Source organism: Sciurus vulgaris (genome assembly GCF_902686455.1).
Source record: "Sciurus vulgaris genome assembly, chromosome: 13".
NCBI classification, from domain to species: domain Eukaryota; kingdom Metazoa; phylum Chordata; class Mammalia; order Rodentia; family Sciuridae; genus Sciurus; species Sciurus vulgaris.
Window position 1 is genome coordinate 14890064 of NC_136474.1, and position 27824 is coordinate 14917887.

Genomic DNA, 27824 nt, shown 5'->3' on the forward strand with positions numbered 1-27824 from the left:
GTGAGCGAGCCGAGCGCCGGGCCTGCGACCGGGGGCGGGGCGAGCGGGTCGAAGGAGGCGCCTCGGCAGCTGGGTCCCAGAGCCTGCAGGCCACGCGCCGCCACCGCCCTCTTCGGAGGCGGGAGGGGCAGGCGGACGAGGCGCGTCGCCGGAAGCCATGTTTGTGGCGCGCAGCATCGCGGCGGACCACAAGGATCTCATCCACGATGTCTCTTTCGACTTTCACGGGCGGCGGATGGCCACCTGCTCCAGCGACCAGAGCGTCAAGGTGCGGCGGCCTCGCTTGGCGGGAGAGGGAGGGAGGCCGGCGTGGAGGAAGGGGGCTTGCCCTGACGCTAGGGCGCGCCGCCGGGCACGAGGCCTGGAGTCCCCGGGTGCGGGCGGGTTGCTTGGGGAGTGCGGACATGGCGAAGGCCCTCTCCGCCCGGCATTGTGGGGTCACGGCCGCGCCGCGGGCCTGCGCTCCGTCACCAGCTTCCGGTGCGCCTGCGCAGACCGGCGTCGCGCCACGTGCGCGCTCCCGCTGCCGGTCGGATAGGCGCAGGCGCGGGCCGCGCTTCCGGCGTCGGGGAGCGCGGAGCGGGGAGGCGGGGCGAGCCCTGGCCTCGAGCGCGCTCGGCCGCCGCGGGGCTGCGGCCGTCCGCAGGGAGTCTGTGCCGCCGCGTCCCTCAGCCCGGACCTGGCTCTTCGCGAGGTTCGGATCAGAGCGCGCTTTGTGGCCTAGGAAGGACACGCGCGGCCCAGCGAGGTTCCCCCTCCTGCCGCCGGGAGTTGTGCTGCGAGTTCCCCGGACGCCGCTCCGGCAGCCGCGGTGCTGGGATGTGAGCGCGGCGTGCGCACGGGACCCGGGCGGGGCCTGCGGTGCAGTGCGGAGCCGGGCTGGCCGCGTCCTGGATGGCGCCCGAGCGCCCGCAGGCCACGCTTGGTCTTTCTCTTGTTGGAGTTTGACGCCAGGGTCGCTTGAGCGTGTCCCGCACCAGCGGTCTGCGTGGTTGGCCGCGCCGCCCTCGGGGGGCGGCGACTCGGGTCGTCCCAGCGCGAACTCGGTTCCCAGCTGGTCGCCGCTGCCCTGCTCCGCGCACTGGCCTGTTCTGGGTGCTCACTAGACGGGTCGCCGCCTTCCTGTGTCTGGGCACCTCACAGCAGGGCTGCCAGGTCCGTCTGCGCTGGACGCGTGTCGGAGCTCAGTGCTGTTTAAAGCTGGTGTCCTATGTACTAGTCACAGTTCCCGTGCTGTTTAAAGCTGGGTGTCCTATGTACTAGTCACAATTCCCGTGCTGTTTAAAGCTGGTGTCCTATGTACTAGTCACAGTTCTCTGCTGTTTAAAGCTGGTGTCCTGTGTACTAGTCACAGTTCCCTGCTGTTTAAAGCTGGTGTCCTGTGTACTAGTCACAGTTCTCTGCTGTTTAAAGCTGGTGTCCTGTGTACTAGTCACAGTTCCCTGCTGTTTAAAGCTGGGTGTCCTGTGTACTAGTCACAGTTCCCTGCTGTTTAAAGCTGGGTGTCCTGTGTACTAGTCACAGTTCCCTGCTGTTTAAAGCTGGTGTCCTATGTACTAGTCACAGTTCTCTGCTGTTTAAAGCTGGTGTCCTATGTCCTTGTCACAGTTCCCGTGCTGTTTAAAGCTGGGTGTCCTATGTACTAGTCACAGTTCCCGTGCTGTTTAAAGCTGGGTGTCCTATGTACTAGTCACAGTTCCCTGCTGTTTAAAGCTGGTGTCCTGTGTACTAGTCACAGTTCCCGTGCTGTTTAAAGCTGGGTGTCCTATGTACTAGTCACAGTTCTCTGCTGTTTAAAGCTGGTGTCCTATGTCCTTGTCACAGTTCCCGTGCTGTTTAAAGCTGGGTGTCCTATGTACTAGTCACAGTTCCCTGCTGTTTAAAGCTGGTGTCCTATGTACTAGTCACAGTTCCCTGCTGTTTAAAGCTGGGTGTCCTGTGTACTAGTCACAGTTCCCTGCTGTTTAAAGCTGGGTGTCCTGTGTACTAGTCACAGTTCCCTGCTGTTTAAAGCTGGGTGTCCTATGTACTAGTCACAGTTCTCTGCTGTTTAAAGCTGGTGTCCTATGTCCTTGTCACAGTTCCCGTGCTGTTTAAAGCTGGGTGTCCTATGTACTAGTCACAATTCCCGTGCTGTTTAAAGCTGGTGTCCTATGTACTAGTCACAGTTCTCTGCTGTTTAAAGCTGGTGTCCTATGTCCTTGTCACAGTTCCCGTGCTGTTTAAAGCTGGGTGTCCTATGTACTAGTCACAGTTCCCGTGCTGTTTAAAGCTGGGTGTCCTATGTACTAGTCACAGTTCCCTGCTGTTTAAAGCTGGTGTCCTGTGTACTAGTCACAGTTCCCGTGCTGTTTAAAGCTGGGTGTCCTATGTACTAGTCACAGTTCTCTGCTGTTTAAAGCTGGTGTCCTATGTCCTTGTCACAGTTCCCGTGCTGTTTAAAGCTGGGTGTCCTATGTATTAGTCACAGTTCTCTGCTGTTTAAAGCTGGTGTCCTATGTCCTTGTCACAGTTCCCGTGCTGTTTAAAGCTGGGTGTCCTATGTACTAGTCACAGTTCCCTGCTGTTTAAAGCTGGTGTCCTATGTACTAGTCACAGTTCCCTGCTGTTTAAAGCTGGGTGTCCTGTGTACTAGTCACAGTTCCCTGCTGTTTAAAGCTGGGTGTCCTGTGTACTAGTCACAGTTCCCTGCTGTTTAAAGCTGGTGTCCTGTGTACTAGTCACAGTTCCCGTGCTGTTTAAAGCTGGGTGTCCTATGTCCTTGTCACAGTTCCCGTGCTGTTTAAAGCTGGTGTCCTATGTCCTTGTCACAGTTCCCGTGCTGTTTAAAGCTGGGTGTCCTATGTACTAGTCACAGTTCCCTGCTGTTTAAAGCTGGTGTCCTATGTACTAGTCACAGTTCTCTGCTGTTTAAAGCTGGTGTCCTATGTCCTTGTCACAGTTCCCGTGCTGTTTAAAGCTGGGTGTCCTATGTACTAGTCACAGTTCCCGTGCTGTTTAAAGCTGGGTGTCCTATGTACTAGTCACAGTTCCCTGCTGTTTAAAGCTGGGTGTCCTGTGTACTAGTCACAGTTCCCTGCTGTTTAAAGCTGATGTCCTGTGTACTAGTCACAGTTCCCGTCCTGTTTAAAGCTGGGTGTCCTGTGTACTAGTCACAGTTCCCTGCTGTTTAAAGCTGGTGTCCTGTGTACTAGTCACAGTTCCCTGCTGTTTAAAGCTGGTGTCCTGTGTACTAGTCACAGTTCTCTGCTGTTTAAAGCTGGTGTCCTGTGTACTAGTCACAGTTCCCTGCTGTTTAAAGCTGGGTGTCCTGTGTACTAGTCACAGTTCCCTGCTGTTTAAAGCTGGGTGTCCTGTGTACTAGTCACAGTTCCCTGCTGTTTAAAGCTGGTGTCCTATGTACTAGTCACAGTTCCCGTGCTGTTTAAAGCTGGGTGTCCTATGTACTAGTCACAGTTCCCTGCTGTTTAAAGCTGGTGTCCTATGTACTAGTCACAGTTCCCGTGCTGTTTAAAGCTGGGTGTCCTATGTCCTTGTCACAGTTCCCTGCTGTTTAAAGCTGGTGTCCTATGTACTAGTCACAGTTCCCTGCTGTTTAAAGCTGGGTGTCCTGTGTACTAGTCACAGTTCCCTGCTGTTTAAAGCTGATGTCCTGTGTACTAGTCACAGTTCCCGTCCTGTTTAAAGCTGGGTGTCCTGTGTACTAGTCACAGTTCCCTGCTGTTTAAAGCTGGTGTCCTGTGTACTAGTCACAGTTCCCTGCTGTTTAAAGCTGGTGTCCTGTGTACTAGTCACAGTTCTCTGCTGTTTAAAGCTGGTGTCCTGTGTACTAGTCACAGTTCCCTGCTGTTTAAAGCTGGGTGTCCTGTGTACTAGTCACAGTTCCCTGCTGTTTAAAGCTGGGTGTCCTGTGTACTAGTCACAGTTCCCTGCTGTTTAAAGCTGGGTGTCCTGTGTACTAGTCACAGTTCCCTGCTGTTTAAAGCTGGGTGTCCTGTGTACTAGTCACAGTTCCCTGCTGTTTAAAGCTGGTGTCCTATGTACTAGTCACAGTTCCCTGCTGTTTAAAGCTGGGTGTCCTATGTACTAGTCACAGTTCCCTGCTGTTTAAAGCTGGTGTTCTATGTACTTACCACAGTTCCCGTCCTGTTTAAAGCTGGGTGTCCTATGTACCTGTCACAGTTCCCGTGCTGTTTAAAGCTGGGTGCTGTATGTACTTACCCCAGTTCCTGTCCTGTTTAAAGCTGGTGTCCTATGTACTTACCACAGTTCCCAGGCTCCTTATTCCATCTGCCTTTTGTCTACCAAGAACGTGGCGGTGTGCAGACAGCTCCCGGTTGTTGCCTTCCCGGTTCGGGTGTCCATCCTCATGTGTATAAGTTGTGATAAATTGGATGACATGAATACTTTAGGCCTATCGATTAAGTATATAGGGCGAGTTTATGCTCTGTATGACAGCCTCAGATCTGTTCTGTTGATTCGTAAAGAGGTTGTGTGGGAAGGGTTATTTTTGCAGAAAGTCTTAACTGAGAATAATAACAAAGTACAGGGGTTTCTATTTTATTAGTTTTTATGTTTTTCATTATTTTGAGGTCTAATGCTCGTTTTTTTCCAGAGTACTTTTTCCTACTAAACAGCCATGTATTTATACACACATGTAATTTATTTGTGAAAATGACGTACTTCCCTTTAAGAAATGTTACTTAACAGCTGGGCACACTGACCCATGCTGGTAATCTCAGAGACTGGGGTGGCTGAGGCAAGAGGATCCAAGTTCAAAGCCAGCTCAGCCTCAACAACTTAGTGAGACCCTGTCTCAAAATAAAATATAAAAAGGATTGGGGATGTGCCTCAGTAGTTAAGCACCCCGGACTCAATTCCTGGTATCAAAAAAAAAAAAAAAAAAAAGAAATGTTACTTATAGGTTCATTGCTATCCTAACACTTGTTGATATTTATTGGTATTCTCTGTTCTTTTGATATTTTAAATCTTTCATGTAAATTTTATTTTTTGTCCCATTGCTGCATTGTCTCAACAAGTAGCATTTGTAAGGGCTTACTTATTTCGTGTCTGTTAACTGAACAGGCCCTACTTCTTTTCATTTTATGCTTATTACTGGATCTTTTAGTTGATCCTTCAGAAGTCAATGAAAACTTCATTAACTTAGCATATTATATATTTTGAATTATTTCTTTAATTCCAGAACAGAAGTTAGCAAATGTTTTAAATCTTTTACAAATTATTGGAATATTGCTGTTTTTTTTTTTTTTTTTTTTTTTCCCCTCCCAGTGCTGGGGGTTAAATCTAGGGCCTGATACATGCTAGATGAGCCCTAAGCTGCATCCCCCCGTGTTATAACACTTTACATTTCTAGGGAGAGTATGGATTTGATAGAATCATTGCCTGTGTTGAGTATCACCTTTACATTTCTTTAACGGGTTTTACTAAGCTATAATTTTGGGGGGGTAATAAAATTAAATATTTTGCTCTAACTTTTGTTACATATACAGTAGATCCATGTTATTTTTGGACTCTTTATTTGTGAATTTGCTTAAGTAAAATTTCTTTGTACCCACTGTACTTTTCCAGTCATTTTATAGACTTGTAGGATGGCAAAAATTTTAAATTCCTAGACACACTGTCCCAACTGAGGTAGAACAAGGTGACACTCTGTTTGTATTTTGACTCACACTATGAACCCATTCTTAGTATGGTTCATTTAGTGCCATGATTTTTGCATGTCTTATTGTTAGTGATCTCACAGCCTAAAATGGTATAGTGCTGAAGTGCAACTTACTGTTCCTAAGCACAGGAAGACTGTGAAGTACGTTACCAAAAAATGGGTGTGTCAGGAAAGCGTCCCTCAGACCCGAGTTGCAGTGCTGTTGGCTGCAAGAGCAATGTGATGAATCAACTATGTGTTTTGATTAGTTGATGAAAGTGTTAGACCAGCGGCACACAGGAGCCTAACCCTGCATCTCCCTTAGGAGCAGAGTTTCAAAAGTCAAGGCAACTTTATAGAATATAACTACTGTTAGTAATAAGGATAATAAGGGGCCATAGGGTGTAGCATAGTGGCAGAGTGCTTGCCTAGCATGCATAAGGCCCTGGATTTGGTTCTCAGCACATCAACAAGAAAGAAAAAGAAAAGAAAGTTCTAAGTACAGCTGTCCCTGTTACCTGTTAGAACTTGGGTTCCTGGATTCCTCAGTGCTGACACATTCAAGGTTCTCAATCAATGCTTGATTGAAGGAACATTTCCTTACTGGTTAAAAAGTTTTTTGTTTTTTTTTTTTTTTTAAGTTGTCGATGGACACAATACCTTTATTTTATTTATTTTTATGTGGTGCTGAGGATTGAACCCAGTGCCTCACACATGCCAGGCAAGTGCTCTACCACTTGAGCCACATACCGGGCCTGGTTGGTTGTATTCTTTTGGAAATTTATTTTCCCCTCTTTGCCTAGACACTGAATCAGTCTTATAGCTTATTTTGTATCAGTCTAACAGTTTATTTTGTATCAATTTGTGGAAATTTTTTGCATAAAATATCTGCCTTTTTTCTCATAGGTCTGGGACAAAAGTGAAAGTGGAGATTGGCATTGTACTGCTAGCTGGAAGGTAAGTATTTAATTACTGTGAAAATATAGCAATTAAAAAAATGAAAGAGGGGCTGGGGTTGTGACTTAGGGGTAGAGTGCTCGTGTGTGTGAGGCCCTGGGTTGGATCCTTGGTACCACATAAAAATAAAGGTATTGTGATTGCCTACCTGAAAAAAAGAAAATTAAAGAATGAAATGGCTGGGTGTTGTGGTGCACACCTGTAATCCCAGTGATTTGGGAGGCTTAGGTAGGAGGATTGTGAGTTCAAAGCCAGCCTCAGCAACTTAGCGAGACCCTAAACAACTTGCAGACTATATCTCTAAAAAGATGCAAAGAAGGGCTGGGGATATGGCTCAGTGGTTAACTGCCCCTGGGTCCAATCTCTGGTACCCAAAAAAAAAAAAAAAAAAAAAAAAAAAAAAAATTTATTATTTGGTTGTATCAATGACTTGCTGTTCCACCTTGAGAAAATCATAAAATTTGTATGTGGTTATTTTCTGGGAAAGAAATATATATATATATATATATATATATATATATATTTCACTATTAAAGTAATAGAAATGTTAGAGAATTTTTTTTATAGCCCCAGCCCTCAGAGAATGAGAGTAAGAAAATCAGTATTAGCATTTCAGCATTTCTTTATCTTTCTCCCCGACATTTCTTTTTTCAGATTTTTTTTTTTTTAGTTGTAAATGGTCATGATGCCTTTATTTTATTTATTTTTATGTGGTGCTGAGGATCAAACCCAGTGCCTCACATGTGCGAGGCAAGTGCTCTATCACTGAGCCACAGCCCTAGCCTTCCCTGACATTTTTTAAAGAATATTTTTTAGTTGTAGATGGACACAATATCCTTATTTTATTATTTTTATGTGGTGCTGAGGGTCAAACCCAGTGCCTCACATGTGCTAGGCAAGCTCTCTGTCCTGAGGTACATCCCCAGCCCCTGACATAATAGTTGTGATGTTTTATACCTAGTTTTCTTTCTTTCTTCTTTTTTTTTGGCACTGGGAATTGAACCCAGGAATGCTTTGCCACTGTGCCAGTGGCACAGCCCTTTTTTATTTTTTATTTTTGCCCCAGCCCTTTTTATTTTTTATTTTGAGACAGGGTCTTGCTATATTGCTTAGGGCCTTGCTAAATTCCTGAGGCTGGCCTTAAACTTGTGATCCTTCTGCTTCAGTTTCCCGAGCCGCTGAGTATACAGGTGTGCACTATTGCACCCAGCTTAGTTTTATTTCTTGATTTAAGTTTTTTTTGTTGTTGTTTTTTTTCCCCCAATAAAAGCACCTTTAGCCAGGCATGGTGGAACACCCCTGTAATTGCAGCTGCCTGGGAGTCTGAGGCAATAGGATTGCAAATTTGAGGCTAGCCTGGGCAACTTAGCAAGACTCTGTCCCAAAGTAAAAACTGAAAATGGCTGAGGTTTAGCTCAGTGGTAGAGGGCTTGTCTAGCATGCTTGAGGTCCTGGGTCCAATCTCTAGTACTATTAAACAAAATTAATAAAAATGAAAACACCCTTATTCAGAGTTTTTCATAACTTAAAAGAGTCATCAATTTCAAATGTACAGTGAGTTTTAGTAAACGTTAATGATTGTGCAGCCAGCATCACAGTTCGGCTTTAGAGCACTTCATTAGCTTAGAAATTTCCCTTTGCCCATTTACAGTCAGTCCCTAGTCCCATCGCAGGCTCCCAGCAACTGCTGATCTGTTTTCTGTCTTTATAGTTTTCATCTTTCCTAGAAATTTTGTGTACATGGCACCTGTAAGTATTTAGTCCTTTGTATGTAGCTGCTTTTCTTAGCATGTTGAGTTCATCTGCATTATGTCATGTGTCAAGTAGTTTGTTCCTTTTAAAGTCGAATAGTCCAGCTACATTTGTTTATCCATTGACCATCTGATGAGCGTTTGAATTGCTTTTAGTTTTTTTTCTCTTGTGAATAATTTGTGTTAGTTAGCTTTCTAAAACACAACAAAAAACCTAAGGTAATAAACTTATAAAGAGAAAAGTAACTGGCTCACAGGGTTGGAGGTTTTAGTCCCTGATTGATTGACCCTACTTCCTAGTAACACCTCTGCGGGGACGGGCTTCCAGCACATGGGCTTTGGGGGGTATTTGAGAAACCACGGCAGTGTTGTTATGAACGTGGTATGCAGGTCTTTGTGTGGACATAGGTGTTTGTTTCTCTTGAGTAGGTGCTAGGTTGTATATGTTTAACTTTATAAGCTGACAAACTCTCTTCCAAAGTGACTGTATCATTTTTATATTCCCAAAAATGATGTATTAGGGTTAGTTTCTTTCTACATTTTTCCTACACTTGATATTATTTTTTGAGATGGAGTCTCACTGAATTGCCTAGGCTGACCTCAAATTGTCAGTTCTTTTGCCTTAGCCTCCCAAGTACCTGGGATTACAGGCAGGTACTCCAGTACCTGGCTTGTCTTTTATCATTATAGCTTTTTTAGTGGGTGCGAAGTGCTATCTCTTTGGATATATATGTATATTAATGTGGTGCTAGGGATTGAACCAAAGGCCTTGGGCATGCCGGGCAAATGCTCTACCACTAAGCTGCATCCCATCCCCAGATCTTTGCCTATTTTAGTTTGAAATAGGATCTTACTAAGTTGTCCAGACTGATTTTAAATTCATCATCCTCCTGCCTCAACCTCCTGAGTTTCTGGGATATATCATTTGATTTTGCCTTGCCTACTTAATGTTGTTAATTATCTTTTCATGTGCTTATTTGCCCTTTATATATCTTGGTTGAAGAATCTATCCAGTTTTTTTAAGAAACAAAATTAGGGTGAAGCACATAGTGGTACACGCCTGAAATCCCAATGACTCGGGGCTAAGGCAGGAGAATCTCAAGTTGAAGGCCAGCTTCAGCAATTTAACAAGACCCTGTCTTAAAATAGAAAATAAAAAGTACTGGGATATATATATATAGTTCAGTGGCAGAGTGCCCCCCTGTGTTTGATTCCCAGTACCAAACAAACAAAAAAATTAAGGTGAGATTTACATATGAAATTATTTTAAACAATTAAGCAGCATTTAGGTCATTTATAATATTCTACAACTACCATCTTTTCTCGTGCCACAGTGTTTTTATTCGTCCAAAAGGAAATGTTTCTCTCTTGTATTTTAGTCTAACAATATATTTAAAAAATACTTTCGTATGTTTTTTAGGACTGTATAAACATTCAATAAATATCACATGTTTTGCTTTACTGTTAATTTTTTTTGTGAACATCTTTGTACACACTCAATTCTACAGTTGGATGTGTTTATTAGGGATCTAACATTTAATAAAACCCCTCTGTGTTAGTGTTTTTTTTCATAATAACTGGGTAAGAATTGAAGGTGACGCATTGAAGTCTAGACCAAACAGGAGGAGAAGGGTGCAGTTCACCATTGCTGGTACCAGGTAGCAGCCCCTGGGTAGGGATGTGTTCTTCTGTCTTTGAATGTAAAAAGTACGTGTAGATGCCCAGCCAGCCTGACCTCTTAGCTCGGTACCCCAGTGTCCTGTAAACTGTCCATTATCTCCTTTCCAAATGATGTGGCTGACTGGGAGCTGCAGTGTCCCAAGAGGCTGATGTTGTGTGTTGTTAGTTCTGGAAAAGATCAAAATTCACTGTTGGGGGTATCGGTTCCTCGTCACCGAAGTCAGAAATTTTAAGTTGAACCTTTGCAGGTTGGCAAACATCTGTATTTTCTCAGGGTAGAAGGATTTTGGTTTCTCTTATTTGCTCACTCAATGCCTCTTTTCCTAGAGTAATCCTTTGTTTAACCAGATATCAGTGAGAATCATTAAAGCATTTTGTTCCTACAGTCTTTATATACTGTTAGGCTTCTGAATCAAATTTTTTATTGCTGTTATTATTGTGCTGGGGATCGAACCTGGCATCTTGCCACATGCTAGGCAAGCACTCTACCACTAAGCTACACAGCCAGCCCCAAATAATTATTTTTAAAGCAGAATAGTGCTTTTTTTATTGTTATAATTTGTGATGCTGTAATATTTACCTGTTTTAAAAAGTATACAACTTGGGCAGGCTGAGGGAATAGCTCAGTGGCAATAGCACTTGACCAGCATGAAATAGGCCTTGGGTTCCATCCTCGGCACCACCAAGAAGAAGGAGAAAAGCCCATGTCAGGTGTACAGTCCAGAGGTAGTCACAGAGTTCTGTACCCATCACTGCTTGATGATTCCAGTCCATCTTCTTCACCTCAAAAGAAACCCTGCATAGTAGCCGCTTCCTGTTTTGCCCTTTCCCAGCCCTTGGTAACTTTCTGTTTCTGTGGATTGTGTAGTGAATGTTTTTGGTGAATCCCATTTCATTTGTTAGACTGATGTGTCCTGTAGAAATAATTGGCAAGTAAAAAATGGCAGACTGGTAGGATCTGTTTCTAAGCTTCACGAGCAACCTCTGAAGCAAGACTGCAGCTGTTGACATGGGAAACAGTAAACTTTGTCCATTTGGGTTTGTCTTTATTTGTAAAATAGGAAAACAACTCCAGGGGCCACAGTCCCAAGTAGAGAATATCTCTAAAGTTTAAAAAATTCTAGAACTTAACTTTTCATTAAAATGTTAAATAGACCAGCTTTTTCATCTTACTGAAGTAAAATATCTGTTTTCACATGTAAAACTTTTGTATGAAACATGAATAAACTATGTTTTGTTTTTTGTTTTTAAATGCCCCAGACACACAGTGGATCCGTGTGGCGTGTGACGTGGGCCCATCCTGAATTTGGACAGGTTTTGGCTTCCTGTTCTTTTGACCGAACAGCTGCTGTGTGGGAAGAAATAGTAGGAGAATCCAATGACAAACTGCGAGGACAGAGTCACTGGGTAAGACTCCTGGTAGTGTCCCTGGGGAGGGGGCATGTGAGACTACCAAGAAGCCTTAGTCCTTTTAAGAATTCCTAAGGTACTTGGTAAAACCTTAACCCTTTTCTCTATATTTACCATTTCCACTGTCTTTTTTTCTGTGTTTTCTCCTACTTGTTGAATTTTGTCTTGGGCCTGAAATGATACTTAGGAGTACTTCTGCCATTAATTATAATTATGGCGATGAAGCCAGAGTATTTGGTTTATGTTTGGTTTTGTACTTTATATGGTAATTAATACATAACTTTACCCACATTCTAAAATCCTTGAAAATTCGTTTTTTCTGTTCTTTAATTTCATGTGTGTGTGTGTGTGTGTGTGTGTGTGTGTGTGAGAGAGAGAGAGGGGGGAGGGAGGGAGAGGGAGATGTGTGTGTGCTGGGGACTGAATCCAGGGCCTTCCCTGTGATAAGTGTGCTCTGCCACTAGCCACACCCGAGGTCCCCTCTTTTGTGGTTGCATTCACTTTACAGAATGTCTTCTCCTTTATGTGCATCTTCTTAAATCCTAACTCTGCCTTCTTTGGATGATCGACTTTGGACAAGAATATAATCTGTATACTTCTTAAGTTCCTCAGTCTGTTAGAGAGTGAACTGGATTAAGATCCTTCCAACATTTGACTGAAGATTTTATCATCTTCAGCCTTTTATTTTCCCCTCTTCTGTCTCAAAATAGGCAATCATGTGAATGGTTTGAAATGTAAAGGGTGTGCGCATTGAGATCCTCTTCCCTTGCCACTCAGTTCTTTGGGTATCCTTCTAGGTGTATTTCATTCCTTTCCCAGGACATAGTGCCGTGTTCTCTTCTCCATTCCTACCACTAAAGCATATATGTTGTTGATACCATTTTGTTTTCTTGGTACTGGGGATTGAACCCAAGGACACTTTACCCACTGAGCTGCATCCCTAGCCCTTTATAATTTTTTATTTTGAGATAGGATCTCACTAAATTGCTGAGGCTGACCTCTAGCTTGTCATCCTCTTGCCTCAGCCTCCTGAGTTACTGGGATTATAGGCATGTGCCACTTTGCTTGTTGATACTGTTTCTTTCTTTTCCTTGATGCATTTTTTTTTTTGGTAGTAAAATACATATGACATAATATTCAGCGTTTTAATTATTATAAGTGATACAGTTGCGTGGGATTAGTTGTATTGATAGTGCTGTGCACCATTTGCTGTTATCTATACCGCAAACTTTTCATAATCCTGGTTATAAACTCTGTTCCCCCTCCTTCACCCCTTGATAACCTTTATCCTACTTTCTATCAATTTGCCCATTTTCAGTGTCCCACATAAGTGGGATCATAAAGTGTTCTTTTTTGACTGGCTTATTTCAGTAAGCAAAATGTTGTCAAGGTCCATCATGTTGTAGCACATATTGAGTTTATTCCTTTCTTCAGCTGAATAACCTGTGTGTGATTATACCATGTTTTGTTTATCCATTCATTTGCAGAAGAGCACTCGGATCCTTTCCACTTTTTGGCTATTGTGAATAATACTACTATTACCTTTGGTACACAGATATCTGATTGAAACCCTGCTTTCAATTCTTTGGATGTGTACGTAGGAGTAGAATTGTTGTAGGTAGTTCATTACTTTGACTTTTGGACGGATGGCCAAATTGTTTTCCACAGTGGTGGCACCATTTCATATTCATTCCCACCAGCAGTACACCGGGGTTGCAGCTTCTTATCTCCTCTAACACTTATTTTCTATTTTTTTAATAGCCATCTTAGAGAATATGAAGTGGTATCTCATTTTATTTTATTTTTTTTGTATTTCCCTAATGATTGATGATGTTGATAATCTTTTCATGTGCTTATTGGCTAATTGTATATCTTATATAGGGAAATGTTTGTCAAGTCCTTTGTCCATTTTTTTTTTTTTTTTTTTTTTTTTTGGGTGCTGGGGATCAAACCGAGGACCTTGTGCTTACAAGGCTCTGCCAACTGAGTTATCTCCCCAGCTCCCCTTTGTCCATTTTTAATTGAGTAATTTGTTGTTACTGAGTTGTAGTTCCTTATATATCCTAGATATTAACCCATATCAGATATATATGATATGTAAATATTTTCTCCCACTTTGTGGGTTTCTTTTTCACTCTTGATAGTGTTCTTTGATGCACAAAATTTTAAAATTTTGATGAAGTACAATTTTTCTTCTGTTTTCTATGCTTTGTTGTTAAATGCAAGATATCATTGTCATGAAGACTTTGACTTTCTCCAATATTTTGTCTAATAGTTTAAAGTTCTAGAATTTATATTTAGGTCTTTGATCCATTTTGTGTTAATTATTTTATTTAATTTTTTTTTAGCTGTACATGGACACACTGTTTTATTTATTTTTTTTTTATGTGGTGCTGAGAATCTAACCCAGTGGATCACACATGCTAGGCAAGTGCTCTACCACTGAGCTGCAATCCCAGCCTTGAGTTAATTATTTTTGAGGCAAGGTTTTGCTGTTGCTGAGGCTGGTCTCTAGTTTTTGTGCTCAAGCAGTCTACCACCTCAGCCTCCTGAGTAGCTGGAACCATGTGTGTTCACCACCACACCCGGCTGATGTAAGATAAGGGTCCACATGCATTCTTTTGGATGTGGTTATTCAGTTTCCCCAACACTGTTTTTGGAACAGACTAGCCTTTCTTCCTTTTCTTGGCAGTCTCCTTGAAAATCCGTTAACCATAATGGAGGATTTCTTTCTGGACTGTGTTCTGCTCTCTTGGTGTGTATGTCTCCTTATACTCATACCAACCCATTTTAATTACTGTCGCTTTGTAGTGTGAATGCTATTCTTTTTATAACTGTTCCTATGGGGTCGGGGGTAGTCTGATTGCTTTTGCTCTAGGGCCTTCCTAAGGCAAATGGCTGCTTACTGAGGAGAAGAGAAAGAATGGTTGGAGTTTTAGTACATAAAGAATTTTTTGTTTAACTTCAGGGTATTTACTTGTATTTAAAGTAACTACAATTAGTACTTTTAGTTTTTTATCATTTATGTTGATGTGAATTATTTAGTAATATTTGTAGACAATTTGCTAATAGGTTATCTTTGATTTTTATGTGATACTATTTTTAGAAATTTTTAGTATTGGAATTCCTTAAGAAGTATTCTGATAATCACAGACAGTAAACTGTTTTCTAAATTTTATTGATAGTTTTGGGTAAGTATTGTTTAATCTAGGTTCCAGAAAATAGCTTTTAAACTGTGATGTTGGAAGTCTATAATTATCATGATGCCATCTTCATTCTCTTGGTCTCTTAAATACTTTTACTTAAAGGTGAATGGAGAATGGTCCAGTTGGGGTTACCTGTCCTTTATGCTTCAGAGAAGTTGCAGCCTTCTATTTACTTTTAAAGGATCTTATTTCATTTAATTACTGTTTGTAGCATGATTTGCATAACAAAGTGACCTACAGTAGATTCTAACAGTTTCTGGTTTTGTGACCAGTTTCCTTAAGAGAAGTTGCTTACATAATAAAATTATTTTTTTTTGTCGCACTGGGGATTTAACCCAGAGCCTGGTACATGCTAGGCAAGTGCTCTGCTGTGGAGCTACACCCTCCTTTTAATTTTAATTTTATTTTGAGACAGATCTTGCTTACTCAGGCTGCTCTTGCTCTGATTTGTGATCCTCCTGCCTCAGCCTCTAGAGTAGCTTGGATGACAGGTGCACACCAGCATCCTTGGCTAAGTTGTCTTTCTAAGGCAAACATCAATTTGTTAGTGATTTTTGTGTGCTGTGTTTTACAGAGTGCTTTGTATTGAGGCCCAGGCAGCTTTTACTTACTTATTCAAGTTTATATTTCTAGTACGCTGCAATCGTATGTGATCATAAAGCCTGCATTCTTTGCACTCTCCATGTTTTCTCTTTGTGTGTAATTTAGGTTGGTAATAACTGTGTTTCAGGTGAAGAGGACAACTCTCGTGGATAGCAGAACATCCGTGACTGACGTGAAGTTTGCTCCCAAACACATGGGTCTTATGTTAGCAACCTGCTCAGCAGATGGCGTAGTGAGAATATACGAGGCACCAGATGTTATGAATCTCAGCCAGTGGTCTCTGCAGCACGAAATCTCTTGTAAGCTAAGCTGTAGTTGCATCTCTTGGAACCCTTCAAGGTAAGCTTCTGTATCAAATCTCTAGTAATGAAATCCTAGTAAAACAGGCTAGCAGTTTTTAAGCTAACAATTTAATTGTTTATTTTCTCAAAAACACTTTTCTTAACTGTGTTATCTTGAGTAAAAAATTTCCCTTCTTCCTTGCCTTGTCTTTTGTCCCTGTGTTTTCATTCCACAGAGGATGCTAGCCATTTAAATATTCTGAAATTTCTGGGCATTTTCTGAGTATATACAAATAAAAATTTGATGTATTGACAAACATGCAGATGTGCAGAGGCACCCAGATTCACTGACAGGCATGCCACACGGCCATTGTATAAGTCACTTTCCTTTTTCTCTTACAAGTACATCACGGGCATTTTCCCATCTGCAAGTTTTCTAGCCCTTGTACATCATTTCTTTTTAACTTGTATATAGAGCGTGACTATGAATATGCTGTATTTGCTTTTTATTTAACTTCTTAAAAAATGATAAGAATCACTTGGTAAAGAAAAAATTCAAGTAATGTATAGGAGTACAAAATAAAAGTTCACTTGGCCTCTTAAAATAAATTCAGGTGAAGTTCTGATTTTTAGAGTTTAATCCCAGTGGTCACTATTACATTTGTAAATGCTTTATATCTACCACTGACTCAACTTGCTCTGTATCTTTCGACACTATTCATGTTGACTTATGAGAGATGAATTAGCACCTTCATAAAACCTTCCACCTCCCATGATACAACTAGAGGACTTGTAGATATTAGATATTTTATTTGTGGTAACATTGGTAGTTGTTTTACTTACCTTGGTAATTATTATCTTAAATTTATTTACTGATACATAAAGTTTTAGGTTGTATGTTGGTTTCACTCTTTTTTTTTTTTATTCTTTTTAGATATACATTATTGGTTCCACTCTTAAAAAAGAAGTTAATTTTGCTTCTGCTTCACATTGATCCTTTAATTTCCTAATTTTTATTATATTGCTTATAACTGAAAAGGTTTATGATACTCATAACATTTATATTATGTAAACATGTAATACATGTATAAGTATTTTTTCTTGGACTACCAGAAAAATAAGTAGTAGCCAGATTTTCTTCATTAGGTTATGTGGCTATTCATTGCAGATGCAAATGTAATATATTCATTACAGATGCAGATGTCATCTATTTTTTGAAAACTTTGTTGTTTATGCAAATAATCTCGTGTTAGGTTCTGAGGCATACTCTATTTTACTACCGTATCACTTTGTAGTGTACTGCTAATTTTCTTCTATGACTTGACCTAATTACCTGAAGCTATAGTAATAAAAAACTGAATTTTTTTTCTATTACCACATTGTGTTTTTGGGCTAAGAGGCAGAAGACCACAATAGTGAGGTCAGAGGTTAGGCAAGAGCATTACTGAGCTACTGCTTACTGTGGTTGAGAGGCGCAGAAGGCGGCACCTCAGGATGGCCTGGCCTAAGCATGAAGCGTGTCACGGGTCTCGGCAGTAGAGCCGTTCTGGTCACTCATCTGCTTGCTTTAGAATGAGGTTGCCTACACACAAATTTGAGGGGAGCCTAATATGGGAGCTTGATTTCCCAGAGATGGTCTTTCCCACTCTTCCTCTTCCTTCCAGAGTTTCTTCCTTTTGTATAAAACTTGTAACCTTTTTGTCGTAAGGCTCCTCACAGTAGGGTACCTCTTCATTGCATGTCTGTCAGGACAGAATGCTGAGGCATCTCAGGTGTCTTTTTTAATCTGTTGAATGTTTGAAATTTTCTCTTTGGGGGAAAAAGCTGCTTTCTGTCTAAGCCACAGAAAGTGTGTCTGGCTCGCTTGGGCAGCACATATACTAAAATTGGAACGATACAGAGATTAGCATGGCCCCTGTGCAAGGATGACACACAAATTCGTGTTCCATATTTAAAAAAAAAAAAAAAAGAAAGAAAGAAAGTAAGTGTGTCTGGCCCAGGGGTCCTGTGTGTGACATTCTCCAGCACACACACTGCAAGGTGTAGCCGTGAGGGGAGTGGCAGGGAGCTGGAGGTCAGTAGGGGCAGCCTTAGGTGCAGGGTCTTGAACCCGCTGTCCTGAGGCTAATGGAAATGCTTTCACTCCTCATTTCAGCTCTCGTGCCCATTCCCCCATGATAGCCGTAGGCAGCGACGACAGCAGTCCAAATGCAATGGCCAAGGTTCAGATTTTTGAGTACAACGAAAACACCAGGTGAGTACTGCTTTGGTGTTATTGTTCAGAATTGCCTTTAATATTTAACAGTATCTTTCCTTTATTCACTGACCGAACTGTTCATCATTCATTGCATATTTACTTGTGATAGGCCAAGTTCTGTCCAGGCTTTGATGATCTGGAATTCGAGAGGAAAAGGTAATTGTTCTCTCAGTATTTAGCATCTTGCAGGGAAAACAAAAGTTATACTAAAAAAAAAAAAAAAAAAAAAAGAAAGAAAAAGGGGGGGGGGTGAATTTTATGACCTTAGAGCATTAGCTTGTTGAGCAGTTTACACCTGGGGGAACCTAATCCAGTTTGGGGGCCAGGAACGTCACCTAGAGGAAGGCTTGCAGGCCAAGTATAGTCTGTCAGACAAGAAGGGCAGAAGCCCTTCACATGGAGAAGACTGCAGGTGGGAAGGCCCAGGAGCCAGGAGCAAGCCAGCATATCACACAAGGTACAAGGGAGGCAGTGAGGAGGAGGAGGAGGCAGGACTTGGAGGAGGAGGCAGGACTTGGGTCTGTAGGACCTGCTGTTTAGGTTTCCAGAATCTTACGGTCATGTGAACAGGAGCATCAGCATCAGAGTGCGGCTTGATTCTGAATAGGTGAGGGCAACGTGAATGGATTCAGTAATCTAGGAGGGAGATATTATGGTGGCTTTGAAATAGAGTAGTGACCCGGGGGTGGAGAGATTAGTTTAAGAAGCAGTGGTATCAAGAGGATCAGGTGGTTGATTGAACGTGGGCAGTGAGGGAGAAGGGAGAAGGGGTGAAGAGAAGACAGGTGTCATGCAATTTATATAGGTTACAGGACACTTTAATGTGCATTATGAAATTTGAATACTGTGAGTAGGGTTGGCACCTTTTCTGTTAGCATATTTTGCAAATGAAGAAACTGAGACCAGCACTGTAAAATGACTAGGCTAAGGTCAAATATAAGGAGTCAGACCAGAAACAAGGCCTTCTTTGTTCATTACTTTTTTGTTCATACTCAACTCCTGTTGAGACAGTTCCTTTAGGTAAGAAAAGTATTAGATAACCATTAATAAAGTATATAGCTTATCTCAGGCCCATTAAACAACACCAACAACAAAATCATCAAAAATCAGATATTTAGAAGAACATTTTACAAGCACCAGGGACTGTGCTAAGAGCCAAAGAAAATACAGTACAATCCTGTACATATGGAGCTCAGCCCTTTAAGATACAGGTGACTACAGTGTAGTGCTGTCGATGCTGTGATGGTAGCGTGTGCCAGGTAGAGCAGAAAAGAAGGTCACCGCAGCCTGAGAGAGCTAGGTAAAGTCTGAGGAGTTGATGTTTGAGCCTCGATTTTGAAAGATGGAAGGTGATCTGCAGGCAGAGAGGAAGCGGGAGCGAAGACTAGGAGCATGGCACTGTAGGGAGAGACGTTCTGCTGGGAGGACAGGGTGGAGAGGCATGCCAGCAGGCCAGGGCAAGCTTGGCCTCTTTCCTGTCAGTGTTCCGAAGGGTCCAGAAGAATTTCGTGTAGTTACCTTTTAGGAAGATGATCTTGGGAGCTGTAGGGAAGAGACCATGAGTGGTGAAATTGAGGAATTAATGCAGTAGCTCCATTGTGGTAAAGAATGAGGATGTGTGCTAAGGCAGTGGGTGGAGAGGAGGGGCCTAAGGACATGCAGGGACACAGCTGAGTCTGATGAACGCCAGTGAGTCCTGCTTCTGATGTGACTGAGAGTAGTGCCACCTGCTGAGATGAGCCTGTGGGAAGAAGAGTGGCATGAGGGAAGAAGCCATTCACTTGGGAAATACTTAGTTTGAGGTATCTTTGGACATCCAAGTGGGACTATCCAAGTAGGACAGATGGGCATGAAAGCTAAGATCGTCATCTGTTGCTGCAAAGCAATCTCACAACTCAGTGGTGTTTATGAGCTCATAGTTGCTTTGGCCCAGCCCAGGAATGCTACACCTAGGAGCTCACTTGCTTGTTGACAGCTTGCCTGTTTCTCCCTCCTGGCCCTCTTATGGAGTCGCTCACAGCATGGCAGCTGATTCTTCAAGGCAACAAGGGGAGTCTTCTCAAGAGGCGGGCACTGTTAGCTTGTGTATGTAATCACACAAGTGTAATCTTGTTATTTTGCAACATTCCTTCCCTTGGTTAAACACAGGTCATGTGCAGGTCCTACCTGCACTTGTGGAGAGGAGGCTCCACAAGCAGGACACCTGGAGGTGGGGTCCTGGGCCCTTTAGAATCTGCCACAGTGTTGGTATCACTCCCACCTTAGGACTTCTCCATAAAGGTCACAGTATAGCCATGATTGATCTGGCCAGGATTCAGACACGGGCATTGTGTCCACAGTGTGTTTGCTCTTTAACTGTCCTCCTTTTGTCTGGTCTTTGGCAGAGGGACTGGATTGGAGGTGAGATAGATATGTATGTATGTGTGTGTATGTGTATATGTACACACATATTAATTCCCATATATGTATATATAGGAATCGATTGGTATATAGGTAGTAAAACTGAGCATAGAAACTTGGCTGTCCAGGTAGGTCATCTGTGGATAATGCTAAAATGCATGTTCTTGATTCCATGGACTTGTGGTGGGGGCTGAGTCTGCATCTCTCAGAAGCATCCTGGTGGCTGCGGACCACACAGTAAAGGCAAGGATGTGGTTGAGATTGCCTAGGTGATTGTGAATATAGAAAGAGGAGATCCAGGAGAGAAACTTGAGTCTCTTTAGCTTGGTAGGTGTTCTGAATGACGTCAGGGTGAGAAGGTTAAGTACAAAAGGCCAGGAAGCACCGCTGTTTCAGAGGAGTGTGATGGAAGGTGGTGGTGGTGGGGTGTTGCTCTGTCCCCTTGCTGACACACAGGGTTATGTAGAAAACTCAGATCTGCTTCTTTTTCTCTGTACGTAGATTTGTTGAGAGTCAAGTAGACTGGCAGTTTCCTGTAGTCACCTCTTGAAAACCTCAATTCCCGTTGCTACCTACTTTACTTTTTTAAAAATTCACACACACGCATGTAGGTTAATTCCTTGCCTGTTTTTTAAAAAAGGTATCAATGACTATTAAATCAAGACTTAATTCTAGTTAAGTTTTTTAAAAAATATATTTAGTTGTAGATGTACACAATATCTTTTTTTTTTGTTGTTGTTTTTTTTAATGTGGTGCTGGGGATTGAACCCAGTGCCTCATGCAAGCACTCTACCACTGAGCCACACCCCCAGCCCTAGTTAAGTTTTTATTAAGCTCTAAGTTAAATTATCAAAGGGAGGCTACATTGGTTTCCTGGGGCTGTCATCACAGATTACCCAAAACTGAGTGATTTAACCCTGCAGAGTTGTTTGCTTATAGTTTTGGAGGCCAGAAATCTGAAATAGAGCAGTTGGCAGGGCTGTGCTTCCTCTGAAATCCACCCTTGCTTCTTGGAATTTCTTCTAGGAGTTCTTTGGCTTGTGCTGGCCTAACTCTAATTTCTGCCTGTGTTATTGGAGCCTTCTCTGCTTCTGTTTCTCTTTTGTTTTCCGTAAGGACCCTGAATCCAGGGTCCACCCTAAATCCAGGATGAATGCATCCTGAGATCTTTAATTACATCTACACAGACCCTTTTTCTGAATAAGGCCAGTTCACAGTGGGTTTGGCGGGGTTAGGACTATATATCTTTTTGGGGACCTCTGTTCAGCCCACTACAGAGGTGAACACAACTCGATGTGAGCAGAATGAAAAAAATTGAGGTACATTGATGTGGAGTTTTGCGAATTTTATTTCTAAAAATTTTAACGTAAATTGTTTTTCTATTAGGAAATACGCCAAAGCTGAAACTCTTATGACAGTCACTGATCCTGTACATGATATTGCATTTGCTCCAAACTTGGGAAGATCTTTCCATATTCTAGCAATAGCAACCAAAGATGTCAGAATTTTTACATTAAAGCCTGTGAGGTGAGTTTTAGAAGCAGTTCTGCATTTGAAAATACTCTTTAAATATTTTCTTAGTTGTCAACAGACCTTTACTTTGTTTATATGTGTGCTGAGGATGGAACCCAGTGCTTCACATATGCTAGGTAATGCTCTACCACTGAGCTACAGCCCTAGCCCTTGAAAATATTCTTGTCTGTGATTATCTTTGGGGAAGTGAGAGAAGCAGTAACTGTGATCTGTAGAAGGGTTCTTTGATCAACATTTTATATTTAAGTATGTCACTCTCTGGGATGGGGAATTGAGTAAAGAGAGGAGACTTACATTCTCTTAACTGTTTTATTTAGGCCAATACTAACGATGGATTGGTTCTCCAAATATAATTGGTACTGTACAAAATGTTCCAAAGATGAGAAATGCCCATCTACTAAAGAAAAACTTAAGTTAGCATTGAGATTGAGACATTTTGCAAATAGTCTCTTTAGCTTTAATTTTGAATTAGTTTTAATTTTATTCTTTCTATTCTTCTCGCTTTTCTTCCTTTTTCAGTTAATTATTATCAAGGATTTGATTCCTCATCCTTGTTTGGGGTAATAACATCCTTATTTGTTGCTGAGTATCATTTATGGGCTGGGATCCCGCTGGGTCCTGGTGGGGAATCACTTGAAAGTGGCACTAGCAGCCTGGTGTGGTTTGGCCTGGCTATAATCCCAGTCACTTTGTAGACGGGGGCAAGATGCTTGAAAGTTTGAGGCTAGCTTCAGTAACTTAGTGAGGCCCTAAACAACTTAATGAGACCCTGTCTCAAAATAAGAAATAACAAGGGCTGGGGAGTGACCAGGTGGTAAAGCTTCCCTTGGTTCATGGATTCAGTTTCAGTACTAAAAAATTAAGATGGCCATACTTGACCTGCAAAAGGGCTTGGGTGGGATACAGATATGCAAATTACTATAAAATTATGTGGTAAATTACATGGAATCATTTGTATTTCTTATTTAGGATAGTATATATATATATGTATATATTTATTATTTATTTTTAAGAACTTCCTCAATTCCTCAGAAAATTTTTTTTCTCCTAATTAACAGGAAAGAACTTACTTCCTCTGGTGGGCCAACAAAATTTGAAATCCATATAGTGGCTCAGTTTGATAATCATAATTCTCAGGTCTGGCGAGTGAGTTGGAATATTACTGGAACAGTGTTGGCATCTTCAGGAGATGATGGCTGTGTAAGATTGTGGAAAGGTAGGAAGATTTCCATGGAGGGGTAATTATTGCTTTGTATTTCTGCTTTTAGAGTTTTCATTTAGGAATGTAAATTCTGAAATATTTTGGAAAAGAATTATATTTTATAGTGACTTTAAATCAATGTCATATATAATTTTTAAATGTTTTTAGTTGTCAGTGGATCTTTTATTTATGTGTGGTGCTGAGTGTTGAACCCAGAGCCTTGCACATCAGTATATTAAATTTTGAAGAACAGTTTACCTAGTTCATAGCAGTTAATGACGAATTGAATTGTTTTAAGTTTCTATGTGCAACACAGCAACTTTTAAAACAAATTATAACAATATGTAGTATCATCAATAAACAGGTACCATTTACTGCTCTACAAACTTGGGATTGGACTGCAGTCATCTCTTTTTATGTAATTACCTTAGACAACCAGTCCTTAAATCTAGTGTCCTCCCCACTTCCTGTCTTGGGACTCTGATTCTTGGTTTCTTAAGCGGAGCGTGCTGGGAGGAGCTGGGTTGTCAGACTCCAGCCTCTGCCGCTTGGTTCTGCGCTTGTCCATGACTGTTTCTCAGCGGGAGGAAGATCTGGTTCATGCACCACCATGATGGGTGGCGTCCTGTACTTAGCATAGCTGTATCATGTCACTTCAACCGAGTGGTCAGTGCTTCCCAAAGTGCAGACTGGCTAAGCTAAGTGGCAAACATAGCCCAGACTGTCCTCCTCTCATTGCCATTTGATTTTAAAAGGACTGTGCTGTCGTTTTTCCTCTGGGCCTTAGTCAGGACCACACAGCCTTACTTGAATTTTCTGCGCTCTGTGACTTTAGGGCACAGTGAAAGGTTTTGCTGTTCATATTCATCTGTGAAGAACCAATAAGACAGCATTACCTGATGCAGATTCATTATAGGAGAGATTTTATTTTTGATATTAACTTCATAACATTCTAATGTGGTAAAAAATAAAATAAAATAGAAAATGGGCTAGGGGTGTAGCTCAGTGCTTGGCATGCATGAGGCCTTAGGTTCCATTTCCAGAACCTCAAAAATAAAAGGTCTTTAATATTTACCTGAAAAGAAAGGTAGCCCATAGTTTGTCTCATTTCTTTAATTGCAGTTTTAGGACAGGGATCTGGATTTGTGCGACTGTGCATAGGTTTCACTTGTGTTGATGTCTTTGACCGGTTTCCTTTCAGCTAATTATATGGACAACTGGAAGTGCACTGGCATTTTGAAAGGTAATGGGAGCCCAGTCAGTGGGAGTTCTCAGCAAGGAAACTCAAACCCTTCCCTAGGTTCAACCACTCCAAGTCTTCAGAACTCATTAAATGGATCTTCTGCCAGCAGGTAGGCTGTTCGGTGGGAAAACTGGAAAGTCTCTTCTTTTTAGATCATTCTGATAGTCACACTAACGGCATACTATTTTATGCATTTTAGAATGGAATGAGAAAATTCAAAAATTATTAAAGTGTCAGAACTTAGAAATTGACTTCGTTAGCTCTGAATTTGGCTTACTTGGTCATAATTTTTACAGGTAGATTGGGAGGCCATTAAACTAAATTATATTCTAAAATTGAATGGTTTATCAGGAGAAACGTGTGAAGCTTTCATATTCTACCTTGCCTCTGCAGCAGTGAGAAGAGGAGTAAATATGGTTTAATAGTGAGGATTTTAGTTCTAGAAAAGCAGTGTTTTAGTGCTCATAGCATATAGTTTCTGCCTTTGCATCATGTCTAACTGAAATTTCAAATAAAATACATTAAGGCTTTGTAAAAGAGTGAGTTAAATGATTTGACTTTTGTGTGTAACACTTTAATGGAGATTATAAAAGGAAATGATAAAACTTGAGTTCTTGATTTTTTTTTTAGAATATTTAGCATATTATTAGATTCTTGCCCTAATAAAAAATAGCTTTAAAAAACAAAAGAAAATTTGATGTAACCCTAAGAATCATTTTGTTTTTATATTCAAATTTCAAATATGTGACTTTGTAAGAAAGTTATTTTAAATATACCTTTGTGAATAATTTGAAAATGGAGTTCAGGAAACTTCAAAACTACACCTTTACAAACTGTCTTGTGATTTCTCTGTTGTCTTCCTAAATCCTAAATAAAAGAAGAAAATTGAATTTAAAATTCCTTCAAGTATTTTTACATTGTTATATTTTTATAAGGAAGTGTTGAGTATGAGGTCCTGGTTTGATCCCCAGCACTGCAGAAAGAAAAAAAAAAAAAGGATAAAGAAAAGTTCTGCTACTTGATTCTGAGATTTTAAGTATTTGCATATATTAAAACAATTTCAGGTTACCGCAGAAGATGGCAGATTATAAAGATGATTTCATGAAGCAAAGAATACTATTGTAGAGTGTATATTTTAAATCTGGCTTTAGGAGGCTGCTGTGCTGCCTGTTTTCTTTCGTACATAGCTTTGACGTTCTGATCTGTGTTCTTATTGTGCCGATGACCATCTGTGTTAGATCTGTGATGCATTCTCCCTTCTCCATTTGTGTTATGTCCTTTAACAGAAAGCACAGCTGAGTACAAGCTAACTGGAGTAACTTTGCTGTCTTGCTGCTTGTTGCATGCACACAGGAATGGGACGCCAGCTCCTCTCCCCCTTCCCTGCGCCCTCTGACCTCTCCCGAGACACACCAGCAGCCTGCTTACCACTAAACGCAGCCCAAAAGGCCTTTAGAAATGCAGTGGATATCATTTTTTTTTTTTGTATAGTCAGTTTATTGACACTATTTGAAACTCTTGAAATCTTTGGAGAGGCTTTTTGTTGAGACATTGTCATCAAAACAATTTTTTGAAATGTTCCTGAAGCAAATTTGGATTTAAAAATTAAAAGGATTGGTACCATCCTTATAACTGGTTGGGAGGAGGGAAGAAACCATTTTATTCCATTTGGAGAATATAGATATATTTCTTTTGTTTTCTAAATAAGCTAAACATGATGAATTTTTATAATTTTAATTTGAAGATTGAATAAATATTTTTCATAAAGATTGTTTTGAGTGCTAATTTGTTTACCTTTTGTAGAATTGCTTTATAAATGATATTATTTCATACAACTGTCATTCCTTTGTAATATTTAAAAAATATTAGTTAAAGAGGAAATTAGTAAAGTAGTCTTAGTAAGATGAAAGGAATTTGACTGTACAGTTTGTAGCCAAGTGGAGTGTTTGGTATTGTTCCATTCATAATTTGGTGGGAAATAGAAACACCTTCATAAGTTTCCAATTCATATTCCCTAACGACTTAAATGTTTCTGATAATGTGCATGTATATTTTTGTGATGTGATTTCATGGCTTAAAGTTTCCTTCAAGACACAATTTGGAAATATCAGTTAAAATTTTGCTAAAAGTGTGCATGCAAATTAACTTCACATTCCATGTCTCAGGATTTTCTTTAGTTTGCTGTTTCAGTTTGTTTATATTCTCTAGCTATAAATCTTTACATTTGCTAAAATGCATAAGTATTACGGGTAAGTTATACAATGGCGCAATAATAATAATAGGGCGTAATAATTATTTGAGTCCTTTTACATATCAAAATTCTGTAGCTATTTTAAGGTTTTTGCAGAAAAAATAAGTATGTTTAATGATTGTATTTCTTCAAAAGTATGTTGCAATAGCCAGACATACAATGTAAAAGTGTATTCAAATTGGTTTTCAGTATCATGTATGCACTAAAAAATGTGTGCCTGCTGCTACAGATGGAGCATTGCTCGAAGTAAAAAAGCACATTAGGTTTGTAAATTTACAGAATGGCATCAGATATGTTTCTGAGGGGTTAGAAAAGGTTTTAAATTTATAAAATTGATGTCTTTGTAACACTCACATTGATAATTTCTTTGATATTTTAACAGATTGTATTTTTTTCCTTCAAGTTTCTATACTTGCTTAAGCAATCTTGATTTGAGTAAGGGTCTTGATTTGTGCTATTATGTTCTGTTAGTTTTGGCATGAATATACTAAAGCTTTTTTTTTTTCCAGCATGTGTTTTCTCCTCTTTGGTTCTCTTTGTATTTACTACTTTTCTCTTTTTCTTCTGTTTTGTTTTTGTTTCTTTTCTTTTTTTTTTTTTTTTTTCTCCCTGTTTTGTTTTGTTTTGGTGTTTTGTTCCTGTCTCCGTTGTTTCAGGTATTTCTTTCCCCCTCTGGATTCCCCACGGGCTGGATCGAGATGGTCCAGTTATGCCCAGCTCCTTCCTCCTCCTCCTCCTCCTCCTCCTCTGCTAGAGCCCTCTTGCGATGCTGACACTGCCAACCTCCAGTATCCTCACCCTCGCAGACGATCTCTCTCTCGGCCTCTTAATCCCTTACCTGAGAATGAAGGGGTTTAAAACACTGACTTCTATTTAAAGGCCTTATTCAAATGCTTGTAAATGCTTTCATTCCTGGCTGCTTTTTGTTTTTCTTTTTCTTTCAGAAGAGTTTTCTTATTTAGGGTCTGTCTTGCATGTATCACAACCAGAACACAGTGTTTGGAACCTAAACCTGTTTGTGAGTCTACATCAAAGGAACATTGGCTTCACTAGTTGATAACCTTTGATGAAATGAGATGTGTACAAATTGCATTGACTGTGAAAATTACACAGTAGTTGACTTCCAAGTGCCTGTTTTGTAAACTTATTTTGAACTGTTATCATAATCTTAAATTTCTTCTACTTTGTCATACTGGTTAATGTGCAAACATATCATTATGGAATTCATTCTTGAGACATATTAAATGTTTTTAATTTCACAGGCTAATGTTGCAAGTGACTATGTGTAAAATAAATCATTCCTGTGTATAAAGCAGCAAAGCAATATGGATATTTTTGTCTTTTTTTTTTTTTTTAAATGAAATTGTCTTTCACTACTTGGAATTACTA

General features: G+C 40.7%; 1 protein-coding gene across 4 annotated transcripts; it reads left to right on the top strand.

Moving 5' to 3' along the window:
* Positions 1-27785, top strand: SEH1L (SEH1 like nucleoporin). 4 transcript variants are annotated; one of them, XM_079108876.1, is made up of 10 exons: positions 1-268; positions 6569-6619; positions 11311-11457; positions 15397-15608; positions 17706-17804; positions 21594-21734; positions 22799-22956; positions 24143-24293; positions 25249-25290; positions 27092-27785. In XM_079108876.1, exons 1-10 carry the CDS (start codon positions 158-160, stop codon positions 27291-27293), a joined length of 1314 nt encoding a protein of 437 aa, XP_078965002.1. In that variant the 5' UTR covers positions 1-157; the 3' UTR covers positions 27294-27785. The 4 variants fall into 4 exon arrangements, with proteins under 4 accessions (XP_078965002.1, XP_078965005.1, XP_078965003.1 ...); XM_079108879.1 differs by lacking the exon at positions 27092-27785 and having other exon boundaries at positions 3-268; positions 25120-25254; XM_079108877.1 differs by lacking the exon at positions 25249-25290 and having other exon boundaries at positions 5-268.
* Positions 27786-27824: the final 39 nt, after the last annotated feature.